Source organism: Olea europaea, unplaced genomic scaffold (assembly GCF_002742605.1).
Source record: "Olea europaea var. sylvestris unplaced genomic scaffold, O_europaea_v1 scaffold1534, whole genome shotgun sequence".
NCBI classification, from domain to species: Eukaryota; Viridiplantae; Streptophyta; class Magnoliopsida; order Lamiales; family Oleaceae; genus Olea; species Olea europaea.
The window spans coordinates 98003-109125 of record NW_019232931.1 but is presented as its reverse complement, the minus strand read 5'-3'; the positions used below and the strand labels follow the sequence as shown (position 1 = coordinate 109125).

The following is an 11123-nucleotide window of genomic DNA, read 5'->3' as shown; positions in this document are numbered from 1 at the left end:
ATAGGTAAAGATGAATGGTTGATAAATTTATAATACTTTAAAGCCTCACAAAAAGTGTAAATTTTTATAAACAGCAGTCAAACACGTGCGCCTTGCAACAATTCCGGCCTTTCCAACTTAGGCAATGTATCCATTCCTGCCGTATTTGATTAAATGCCATGTCCCTGATTTGCTTAATAATACTAGAATAATGAATAATATATCGTGCGTTACGAGCAGGGTTGAAAACATCGTCAATCAGTAAACTGAACCAAAATTTCTTGCTCCCAATAGTGAAGCAGTGCAAGTTACGGGAGAAAAATGTCACTGCTGCTTCTTGAAACCCAAAAGGAATCACTCGGAAGGGTGCTTCTGCTTCTTTTCTCTAGGCCCGTTGGCCTCATCTTTAATTTTAGCTTCCCGTCGCTCCCTCTTAACCCCCTTTGCTCTGTGAGGTAGTGCCACACTTCCAACCTAGATACAAGAGAAGTTGTTAGTACTTATCAAATGACTAGCATGAAATATGGCTGCTGCTAAAAATACATCAGCCAAAGGAATTCACTGAAAGGAAGAAATATCTCTGTTCTGTAATTTAGCAGTTACTTGGTTCATAACAAGGTGAATAACTCGGCCTTTCTATTGAATAACAACACGAACAAAGACATGGTGGATGGGAAATGACTGCTCATTTAGAATATGTCCTCCGATTTAAATCAGGGATAGGTATCCAATGGGTAGGATACCACTACTAGAGAGGGCTAGTTTTTATCTGATTCCTCGAGTTAGTTTTATGTTTAATTACATGAATTAAATAGCAGTAGATATTATCGAAAAGAAACTAAAATCTTTTACATCTTACTGTCTGATACGGTCTAATATTGCATATCAAACATACACTAAATGCTTTTGCACATAACAGTCTGCCATCACATTCGGCTTTTAGGTTGGAGCCTTGGAGGGATTTGGGAAGACTCGAGGATTCATTCTAACCCTTGAACAATGCAAGTTCACATTAAGAGCAGCAAATGGCATCAAAGCAAAACCGTCTCTTACCTTCTGATCTGGAATATATATCTTCCCAATTTTCCCTTGTATTGCATCTTTTGTAACATTTTTCTCCTGAAAATCCAGAGCCAGAATTAGTATCGTCATCTTAAATTGCAGAAAGCAAATTATAACTAGGCAAACCTTTTTCTTTGTTGATTCAGGGGCTATCTTCATTGCTTCTTTCCTCAGGCTGTCATCAGGGAGACGATGTCTTCGAACCACCATATCCATGGATGGACCAACCTCAACCAATTCCATCCTTGGTACTATAGTGCCAGACTTTTTAAGTTGCAGTGCACAATGAGTAAATAATACTTTCTTTGAAGAGGTGGCTGTGCACACATAAACACGGTCCAGTCCAGCTAGGTTCAAATTCGTCACAACCTACAAAATTGAGATTTGTGCTTATTATGATATTCTTTGAATTTAAATAAGCAACAAAAGAAGAGAAGAGACCATAATAGTACAGGCAAACCTCTCCATGGAACAGGTCAAGTAAAATTTCTTTTAAATGTTTCAGCTCTTCAACACTCTCAAAACCTTCTCCAACAAAAGCGAAAAAGGGTTTTGACCCAATTTGAGGGGCCAATTTCTTATCATATGAGAAAGAGTTCATGCTTTTGTAATTTTCAACCCCAATTTCTACAAGATCATAAATGTGGTGATCAAATGCTCGTCCAATAACAAGGTTGTTTGGCCGCTTCTTTGAGTGAGAACCAAACTGCAAAAAGAAAACAGGGAGAACTTTTGAAAATAATAATAACCCTCCAAATTAAAATCTAGATTTTAATCAAAATCAACAATCAACAATCAATTTTAACCACATTTCATGGACCCACTACTTTTCAACCACTCATTTCATCAACTTTTATCAAAATATACTAAAATCTTATTTTAATCCCCACCAAACAAGGGCGAAATGGCAATGCACACAAACTTCCTTCACTCTGTAGTCCTTCATATGGTGAGATGAACATATTAAAAAAAAAAAAAATTAATAGCCAGTATTAATTCCAAGAGATGAAAATTTCTTAATTTTGTGATTTTTTTAATTATTAATTTATTTAGCTGGTTTGAGACAAGTGATAATGCAAGACTAATAGCAGTGATGATATGATAGTCTAATATCATTATCCTCTTTTCAATCTATAACTAGACATTTCCCTGACAAAAGAACAATTATCTAACAGGCTCTATGAAAGGGAAATTGGAGGTCTTACGCGGCTTAAGAGATTTAAAGTACTAAATAAATTATTCAATAAATAGACACGTGGTATCAAAAGTAAATGCTAATGCTTCGAGGTTGAATGCCTTCGGACCACCCAAATGACATTTTTTATGGTCATGAGAAAACATAACAGGACAAATTGGGAGTGCACAGCCATAAATAAAAATATATGGATGCTAGTAGCAAAATGTCAATCAAGAAAGTAATATTCAGCCATTCTTTCTGCAACATTAGTCTGTAAGCATTTTTGGAAATATATCAATATTAAAACTGGTGCCAAACACTATCCATAGACGAAATTCTATGCACAGCCTTAACAGAAACATACTATGTATAACTGGTAACTCCTCGATCACTTGTCTAATGAGATAATTAGAATGCTTTTTACATTTACACATAAACAAATCAGCTCAAAAGATAAAACACTTATTCCAGCTAGTAGTATCTAAGCCAGAAGCCAAGAAGAGTTTCATTCATCACATTTTATAAGAATTCTTGAAAGGGGATTATTTAGATAATATACTTGAAGGTATGGCTTTCAATTCAAACCTTGACCAACATTCCACTATATAGTTGACTTCCCGCAAACAAAGGAATTCTACTGTCTGCTTAACCAGCCAAATAGTTAAAAAGATCGTTGTTTAAAAAAATAAAAAAACTAATTGAGGTCCACCTCAGAGTGAGGCGAACAAAAATGCTTCGAGGCACGGATTATAAGGAAGTTTTTGGAGGCCCAAACTTCAGATGATTGTGGCACACACCACTACACTTGTGAGGAGTACGATCCTTAATTCTCTAAACTTGTTCATTTTGCTTTAGGCGTGGCCTGTGGGATACAAAAGATTAAAAATTTTAATTAACCCACTTTGGGAATAGCTCACTTCCCCAAGCTATTACTAAAACATTAAAAAATGTATTATCTGATTAACTCACCTTAGAAATCAGCTAGCACTACAACATTGAAAGATTTTATTTCTCAAACACCCACTTTGGGAATAGTCCATTTACCCCTCTGACTAAATTATTAGTTTTTCTTTGTGTTACTTTATAGATTTAATTTTGTTTGTCTGCTCAATACAAATTGTCCTATTGAACACTGTTTAGGACTGATTGTGTTCACTATTTATATTGTGTTAATGACTTAATATGAGATTATTTTACATTTCAATAATTTTTTATAATTTTTTTTGTTTTGCAGTGAAGCTTGCGCCTCACCTAACAAAGGAAAAACGCCTCAGTACCGATGAAGCCTTTTCAAACATTGCAAAAGAACACTTTTCTTTGTAGATGAAGTAACAGAGTATCAACACTCCCTATCCTCAGAAAATTTCTTTTCCTACATAGGAACTAATGCACACATATTAATTTAACAAGAAAATTAAGAACAAATCAAACGATGCCATCATCACCCAAAGGGTAAAAAAAAGAGAAATGAAAAATAAGGTGTGACATAGATTTCATGCATACCACAAATAAACTGCAATCTGTTTTGAGGGAGAAAAATTCTAGAGAAGTTTCACCGCCGCTCTCAAACGGTCTGATGTCGACATTTCTTCGAGAATACTTGACAGCATTCTCTTTCTTCAGATGATATATTTCTCTCAATGCTGAATTCAATACACTGCTTGTTTTTGTGCCATGTAGTATTAAAGTCTTCTTTCCAGTTTCCACCTAAAAACTCGCATCTTTTTATCAACCAAAAATTGGAAAAGAAAAAAAATATATTATTTACCAAATTAAAGAAAATTACTGCCTTACGAGTTTAGGAGCACGTTTTTCTATTTCTCGCTTGATTCTTCCATTTTTTGGGGTCTTTATTTTCATCATGATTGGCTGAAATCCAGCGAAAAAAATGAAATACAATTACCAAATACAGGAAAAAAAATTGATTTAAGAATACTTGTTTGTACATATAAAACAGAATGGAGTTAAGGTTCAAAATACGAAGCTTTGAAGTCACAGATGGACACAGAGAAAGAAGTTTGGAGACTGGCCGAGCAGAAAGGTTGAATGATGTGATAAGAATGAGAATAGAGTTTGTTTGCAGAGACAGGCAGAGATTCAAGTAGGCTGGCCAGTTCCGATTCAGTTCGGTCTGGTCCGGTTTCTGTTTTAAATTGACAAAAGAGATGTATTAAAACTATAAGTGAACACGTACATTGATCCTTATTTAATTTGCAAAAACTTAATACCACATCCACAATACAATACCAATGAAATTATCAAAACCATTGGAACTATAGAAAATCCTTCAACTAAACTAGACAGGAAATATATTCTGGGCTCCATAAATCCAACAATGGAATTATAAATTAATTGACACGATAAAACTATCCTCGATTTCATTCACTGACTCAGAGAAATCTTCTCAGTAAATTCAAAACAAAAAAGCAAACCAAACATGATAAAAGCATTTTAATGAAAGCAGATCATTAATTAGCTCTAAAAATAAGATTAAATCAAAAGCAAGAACAATGGGATGGCGGCCACGAAAATTTGGAAAAAAAGCATAGCATATCAAAGTGTGAAAAGATGAGAATACACGTCAAGTGAAAAAAAAAATTCGAAAATGATACCTCTATTGGCTTGGAGCGGGCGAGGTGGGATTGAAGTGCTAGGGTTTTAGGGTTTCAAAGAGAGAGCCAAAACCCTACAACGGAGATCAAGCTTAAAGCGACATCGTTTTTTGGTTTTTCTAAACCCTTCCCGTCTATTTTTCATTTTCATTTGTTTTCTCTTTTATTTCAATTTGGTCACTAAGCTAATATTATCTCAATTGATCACTATACTTCAAATTAATTTCAAATTACATTACTCTATCACCTTTTGTCCCCAAAACTAAAGTAAAGTGCTTGGTTGAGACCCATACTATATAAATATTTCATGACTCCTATATGACACCATGAAAATGAAAATGATAATATTCAAATGCGGATTTTAATATTTTCACATTTTTATGATATAGCGTAATTGTAAATTGATATGTTATGCAGCAGTTATGTAGAAAATAAGTTGTAATATGAGTATAATCAAAGTTTGAATACGAGTGATAAGAGTGGTGAAATTTGAAATTAGATTAAGGGTTGTTCGACAAAATTTTTGGTTAAAATTTTAATAGATTTTGATAAAAGTTGATAAATCTATAATTGAAAATTTGACAAAAGTTGTAGATCCAATAAAATTTATATTTATAATTAAAGTTTGACCTATTGAAAAGTTAATAAAATTTTGTTGAACTTTCTATCAAATTAAAATTTCAACAAAATGTTGTCAAACAAGTAATACAAAGTTCAATGACTAAACAAGTTTTAACGTTAGAGCAAGCACGTTACAACGATTTTTTTGGACACAAGTAGCAATGAGTAATGCTATCTATCAATTAGTAAAGATGTATTAACAGTTAGACAACAATAGGTCTCCTTCATTATAGTGAAGTGTAGCACAATCAATTCTATTAAACAAAATATTAGTGGCTCGTCTCTACTAATAATAGATAGTTCTGCAATACATAAGTTTAGGGTTTTTGTCCAACAACTGTTAATGTTCTCATTAAGCCCCTGTATGGACTCCATTATTTTAAAAATACATTCTTCCAAAATTCATTTTCAATCACATATTCTTCCATGAAATAATATTACAGGTAAATTCAAAACTTTTCCTTATCCTTTAATCACGCAATTTCCAAAAAATCACTCTTCCGACATTCCTTTTCTTCCAAAGTCACATTAAAATGGAGCCCAAATAGGGCTAAAAAAATAAACATTCTATAGTATAATGCTCCATCCCAAATTAAGCACAAATATCACAATGCACACCACTTTTCTTCGTCATCCACTGGAGCCATCTGCATGTTGCTACGAACAGACATTTGCAAATCGTGAAAGGAGTCTCAGGTCAATATATCATTGCAAAATACAGTGAAAGCATCAACTAGACAACTACTCGTGTTTCAGGAAAATGCCAAGCCATAGAGAAATGTAATCGCCTTATCACGCGCATTGCAAGATTTACACACCTAAACCAAACTTAAAATTGTATTATTCATGTACAGGATCCAAAAATTTTCAACCTTTACAAATGAAAAAAGCAGATAAAGTACTGCGACCATTCTAGGCAGCATTTCAGTCATGTGCAACAGATAAGAATAGCAAACGACAACCAAATAAAGGAGGATCAATAAAAAAAGAAAAAGAGGTCAAAATGCTCAAGGAAAGGCCTTGGTGGTATCACGGTGAGTTGTTCATGCCAGAAAAGGGAAGTACTTGAATTTAGATATGTAACCTCGGCCTTCACATTTCACATGCTCGCTAACTTTCCAGCTATGACAAGGAGCATCCCCCATGGAAATCCTTTCCTCATGTTCTCGTCATAGCTCTATTCTTCCTCCAGCCATCTGACATGTATTTATACTTTATATGCGATAAAGATGCTGGGAGTTCTTTCCTCCTACTAGCCAAGTTTGGTCACATCCCTACTTGATCGGTTGTATTTCATGTGACTTTTAACCAGCTGTCCTGCCGCAATGGCAGACATTAAAGAGAGCTCCCCGGCCAAAACTGAACCCGCAACTATGGTTGCCAGAAGCTGGGAGTTTGAGCCTGGGGACTCCTTGTTTGCACCCTTAACTCCAAGAAGGTTGAGACAAGCAGACTGTGAAGCCAATTGAGTACCACCTCCAACTGTGCCAACCTGGAAAAGGAACATTGGCTTCAGTAAAAAGATGACGGGTTCTACCTTGTACACAAAGTTCACTTTCCAAAGAGAGAATTGCAGCATTGATAACGAAATTTAACCGTCACTTTTCAATTACCATTCCTTGAAAACTACTCAATAAATTGGAAAAATATGTATCATATTACTAATTAATTACAGATCACGTCGAATGTTAAATACCTCGATGGAAGGCATGGTGACAGAGACATGAAGATCCCTGCCATTGTTGACAGCCTCCATCATAGTGATACAGTGAGAACTTTCTACATTTTGTGCTGGGTCCTGTCCAGTGGCTAGGAAAATTGCAGACACGATGTTGGCAGCATGAGCATTAAAGCCACCAAGAGAACCAGCAACAGCAGAGCCAGTAAGGTTCTTGAGCATGTTAAGCTCAACGAGGGCAGATACAGTAGTTTTCAATACCTTTGCCACCACTTCTCCATTAATAACTGCCTCACAGACAACTGACTTTCCCCGCCCTTCAATCCAATTGACTGCTGCAGGTTTCTTATCAGAACAGAAATTTCCTGCATAATGAACGACAAATTACACCCGAGCACAACATATTGCAACACCAGAGAAAATGGAAACCAGCCAAACAAAGTTATTACACTAATTCTGATGGTTCACAGAAATGCAAATAAATTTCAGAAGCCAAAGCATGCTGCTCCAAATCACAAAAACATGAAGATGACGACGATAAATCAGTGTCAGGAGTCATCTTTGTGTAGATAATTATTACAACGCGAGACATACATGGTAACTCGAAACAGTCAGGACAACCAAACTGCTTAGAAGCAACATAATGCAAGTCAAAGAAAATTGTTAATAATTCTGCTCAGATTCTTGGAATCAAGACTTGAGTGCGTGTTAAAAGAAATGTCAAAAACTTCCAATAGCAAGAGGATGTTGAATTTCAACGGAGTTAAAGGAACTTCGGTGACAAGAGTACAACAGCCACAGTCCACAGAAACGAGTGTAAAAGATCAGTATATAATAAAACATAATAATTTGTGATTAGAACTCACCAGAAATACCAATAACATCCATTTCTGGAAAATCATTTTGAAGGAAGTCCAGAACATTCTGAACACCTTTAGACACCATGTTCATCCCCATGGCATCACCAGTGCTGCAGCTAAATCGAATGTAGAGATTTTTCCCTGCAATAGCACACTGAATACCTTGTAGTCTTGCATATCGGCTCGACCTGTGACCACAAAACACATAATTATGTAAGAAAGCTTTAGAGAATGACTTGAAATTCTAGAGCAATACCACTAATCAAACACAAAAGAGAACATATAAACCTTTAATAAGATAATGTTTACGTGATTGATGGTTCATTAGCATAAGAAAATTGATGAAAAATGATACTGAGTGTGATTCACGAGCTAAACTTGTGCAGGCCAAATTGATGCATCTGTGTCTACGCAACGTCCAATGTAACCGAGAAGCCATTGATAGCATATCAAAGGCTTTGTTCTAATGAAAAATAGCAAGTACAAATAGAGGAAGGAATCCATTTGCCACCAATTTTGGAAAAGAAATTTCGCGCAATTTTAAACCAAAATTCCCCCATGCCTTCCCCTAATGCCTACATGCAAAACCAAACACCTATCAACTTCCGGGTCATTCACAAACAAACACATAACAGGAAATAATTTGACAAGCCGACAAGCATAGAATAGAAGATAGAGAAAGTAGATAAAGACGGTACAAGTAGTTAAACCCATCAAAATCAATTGATCTCCAATCATACAAAACGACATAAAAATCCCGAAAAGGAAGAAATCTTACTTGTTGAAAACAACAGTCAATGTATCAAAATTGAGCGGGTCCTCCAAGAAGAACTTCAGCTCCGTAGCCCTCTTTGCAGAGGCGAACCTTACCACCGGAGCTCTTGTCATCCCATCTCTGAGGAGCACCGAAGTGGCACCCCCAGATGCAAAGATAGCTTTGCAACCCCTGTTGGTGCTGGCCACGAGGCATCCTTCTGTGGTGGCCATCGGCACTGAGTACTCGCACCCGTTGAGCAACAGAGGCCCCGCTATCCCCACTGGAATCTGCACATATCCCACCGGCATCTCGCAGCACTGCCCCAATATCGACTTGTAATCAAACCCCTCCAACGGCAATCCCTCCAGAGACCTTCCCGTCAACCTCTGCAATGCCTCGCGCCTGATCGAGGCCGCTTTGAAGCAGTCCCCGAGCTTAGATTCCAATGAATAGGAAGGGATATCTCCCGAGACCACGGATTTCACTAGTTCTTCATCATCTTTCAGAGGTAAAGGCGTAACTGGAATATCCATTGATTTTGGTTTGCTTGTAATTAATGAGGACGCAGGGCAATGGATGCTACAATCACCGTCACGAATGAAGATCTGTTCTTCGTCGTTTTCGAGTTCCCAAACGTCGTGTGAGTAGCGAGAAATGAAAGACTGGACAAAATCAATACCAAAGAATCCCAGAAGATAAATGAAAGAGGCAATGAGGGACAGAATGGCGGCTAGCTCATAGAAAGTAAGGATGTGGAGTGGGGTGGAGGTGCGGATCTTGTCGCGCCACCTGTCGAGCAGGTAGTACGCGACGAAGAAGAAGAGCGTAAAGAAGAAACAATTGGTTATGTTGAGAGGGAGAGGGAGTGCATCAGAAGCCTTCGCGGCGTCGGAGGAAGGAGTCGGACGCTTTTGGTGATGGTTATGAGGAATAGAGGGTTTGAGGGGTCTTCGACAAACGTCCATGGATTATTCCGATGTAAAGAGAGACCAGAGGAAATCGAGCGGAAGAGAGAGAGGAAAACCAAATCAATTTTTCCTCCTCTCCTTCCATTTGTTTGAATTTGACTCTTTAATTTATGGGGGAGCTTGTTAAAAAAAAAGCCTTTTCAAATAATGTATTTGATTAAATGACATCATTTCAATGTTTGTTGATATATAATAGATTTCAGTTGCAAAATAAAATAAACAAATAATATCAAAAGTCCAAAATGCTTTCATCATGAAAAAAACTCAAATACCCTTTTCAATTCATTCAAATTCCTCATTTCATTTCCAAAAATCATCGTCTTACTCTCCTTGCACTTGCTATTGTAAATTCTTGTTATTCATTACTTCACTCATCTTCTTCGATATTTTGAGTATTTGAACAAAAAATTTTATTTTTATACCATTTATATTGAAATCTCTATTATATTTGAAAATAAAAAAAAAGGTATTTTTAGAAATATCGTGCACATTGATACTTTTATTGTTGAATATATTATGAAATGATAATTTGGTTGATATTTTTTTTAACGACGCTACAGTTGTTATCATCCATGTAAAATGACAGTACAACCATAAGTGTAATAGGTGTTTGAAAACTAAGCATAACCACATCACTTGTACAAATTTGTACCACTCAGTGAGAGACGTGAATGATAAAGACAAAACGACACATCTCCTAGTTTTTGTAGTTTATGATGTGCTTTTGTAATATTGAAAAATGATGGTGGTGTTATGACGTTCTACTTTTGTTATTTTGAAATGCAAACTACTTATAATGTTTGGAACAATTGATTTTGTCATCATCTTAGAATCGATGAAACCATAACGACGGATATAAGGTTATTTTGTTATTATAAAATTATCATTGGTGTCATTTTAAATATTTCACCTAAAACATATAGAAATGATGTTCAAAAGTTAAATATTATTGATTTAATAGCAACTAATTTCAAAGTATATATGGTATCAATTATTCATATCGTTTTTATATACGTAATGATACTTGTGCTGTTTTGATGATAGTAACGACACTTGTGCTGTTTTCTTTTTTCATGCTGACTAAGTAACGAGCGTATCTCTCAAATTTTGTAAGTGCCATATCCATCTTACAACTTAAATGAGTTCAAATTATCGATCATCGAAACTTGAACGAGTCGTAGGTACTCATACTTATGTTTATAAACGAAAAAACAATCGTGTCATTTAACGGCACCTTTGTCGTTAGGTTGACTTCTCTAATATTTTACTCATTTTTCATCAAAACAACGTCAAGCATTGGACATTTGGACTCCCTAACTTAAGATAAGTCAAAAATGTTAGTTATGTGACAAATATCAAGAGAATTGACATAAATTGTATGGTATCGAGTTAGAAAAATCATAAGGCAT

At 35.8% G+C, this 11123-nt stretch overlaps 2 protein-coding genes across 4 annotated transcripts; both read right to left on the bottom strand.

The window, feature by feature from the left end:
• Positions 1–5: 5 nt before the first annotated feature.
• LOC111376624 (ribosome production factor 2 homolog) lies at positions 6–4979 on the bottom strand. 3 transcript variants are annotated; one of them, XM_022999594.1, is made up of 8 exons: positions 4831–4978; positions 4165–4361; positions 4013–4087; positions 3722–3925; positions 1502–1747; positions 1168–1410; positions 1033–1098; positions 6–453 (listed from the first exon to the last, which is right to left on the bottom strand). In XM_022999594.1, the coding sequence occupies exons 3-8, from the start codon at positions 4079–4081 to the stop codon at positions 334–336; spliced, it is 948 nt and encodes a 315-aa protein (XP_022855362.1). In that variant the 5' UTR covers positions 4082–4087; positions 4165–4361; positions 4831–4978; the 3' UTR covers positions 6–333. The 3 variants fall into 3 exon arrangements, with proteins under 3 accessions (XP_022855362.1, XP_022855363.1, XP_022855361.1); XM_022999595.1 differs by having other exon boundaries at positions 4204–4361; XM_022999593.1 differs by lacking the exon at positions 4165–4361 and having other exon boundaries at positions 4831–4979.
• A 1246-nt stretch (positions 4980–6225) lies between these two features.
• Positions 6226–9809, bottom strand: LOC111376622 (3-hydroxy-3-methylglutaryl-coenzyme A reductase 1-like). Its single transcript, XM_022999587.1, has 4 exons — positions 8768–9809; positions 7996–8177; positions 7148–7494; positions 6226–6943 (listed from the first exon to the last, which is right to left on the bottom strand). The coding sequence occupies exons 1-4, from the start codon at positions 9709–9711 to the stop codon at positions 6704–6706; spliced, it is 1713 nt and encodes a 570-aa protein (XP_022855355.1). The 5' UTR covers positions 9712–9809; the 3' UTR covers positions 6226–6703.
• Positions 9810–11123: the final 1314 nt, after the last annotated feature.

Excerpts from the sequence above, each read along its gene's own strand:
- LOC111376624 (XM_022999593.1), bottom strand. The coding sequence starts at position 4,081 with ATGATGAAAATAAAGACCCCAAAAAATGGAAGAATCAAGCGAGAAATA. Across the intron at positions 1,748-3,721 it reads CAGATTGCAGTTTATTTGTG|TTTGGTTCTCACTCAAAGAA; the intron begins GTATGCATGAAA and ends TTCTTTTTGCAG. Across the intron at positions 1,099-1,167 it reads CTGAATCAACAAAGAAAAAG|GAGAAAAATGTTACAAAAGA; the intron begins GTTTGCCTAGTT and ends CTGGATTTTCAG.
- LOC111376622 (XM_022999587.1), bottom strand. The coding sequence starts at position 9,711 with ATGGACGTTTGTCGAAGACCCCTCAAACCCTCTATTCCTCATAACCAT. Across the intron at positions 8,178-8,767 it reads TTGACTGTTGTTTTCAACAA|GTCGAGCCGATATGCAAGAC; the intron begins GTAAGATTTCTT and ends TTGTGGTCACAG. Across the intron at positions 6,944-7,147 it reads TCACCATGCCTTCCATCGAG|GTTGGCACAGTTGGAGGTGG; the intron begins GTATTTAACATT and ends TTCCTTTTCCAG.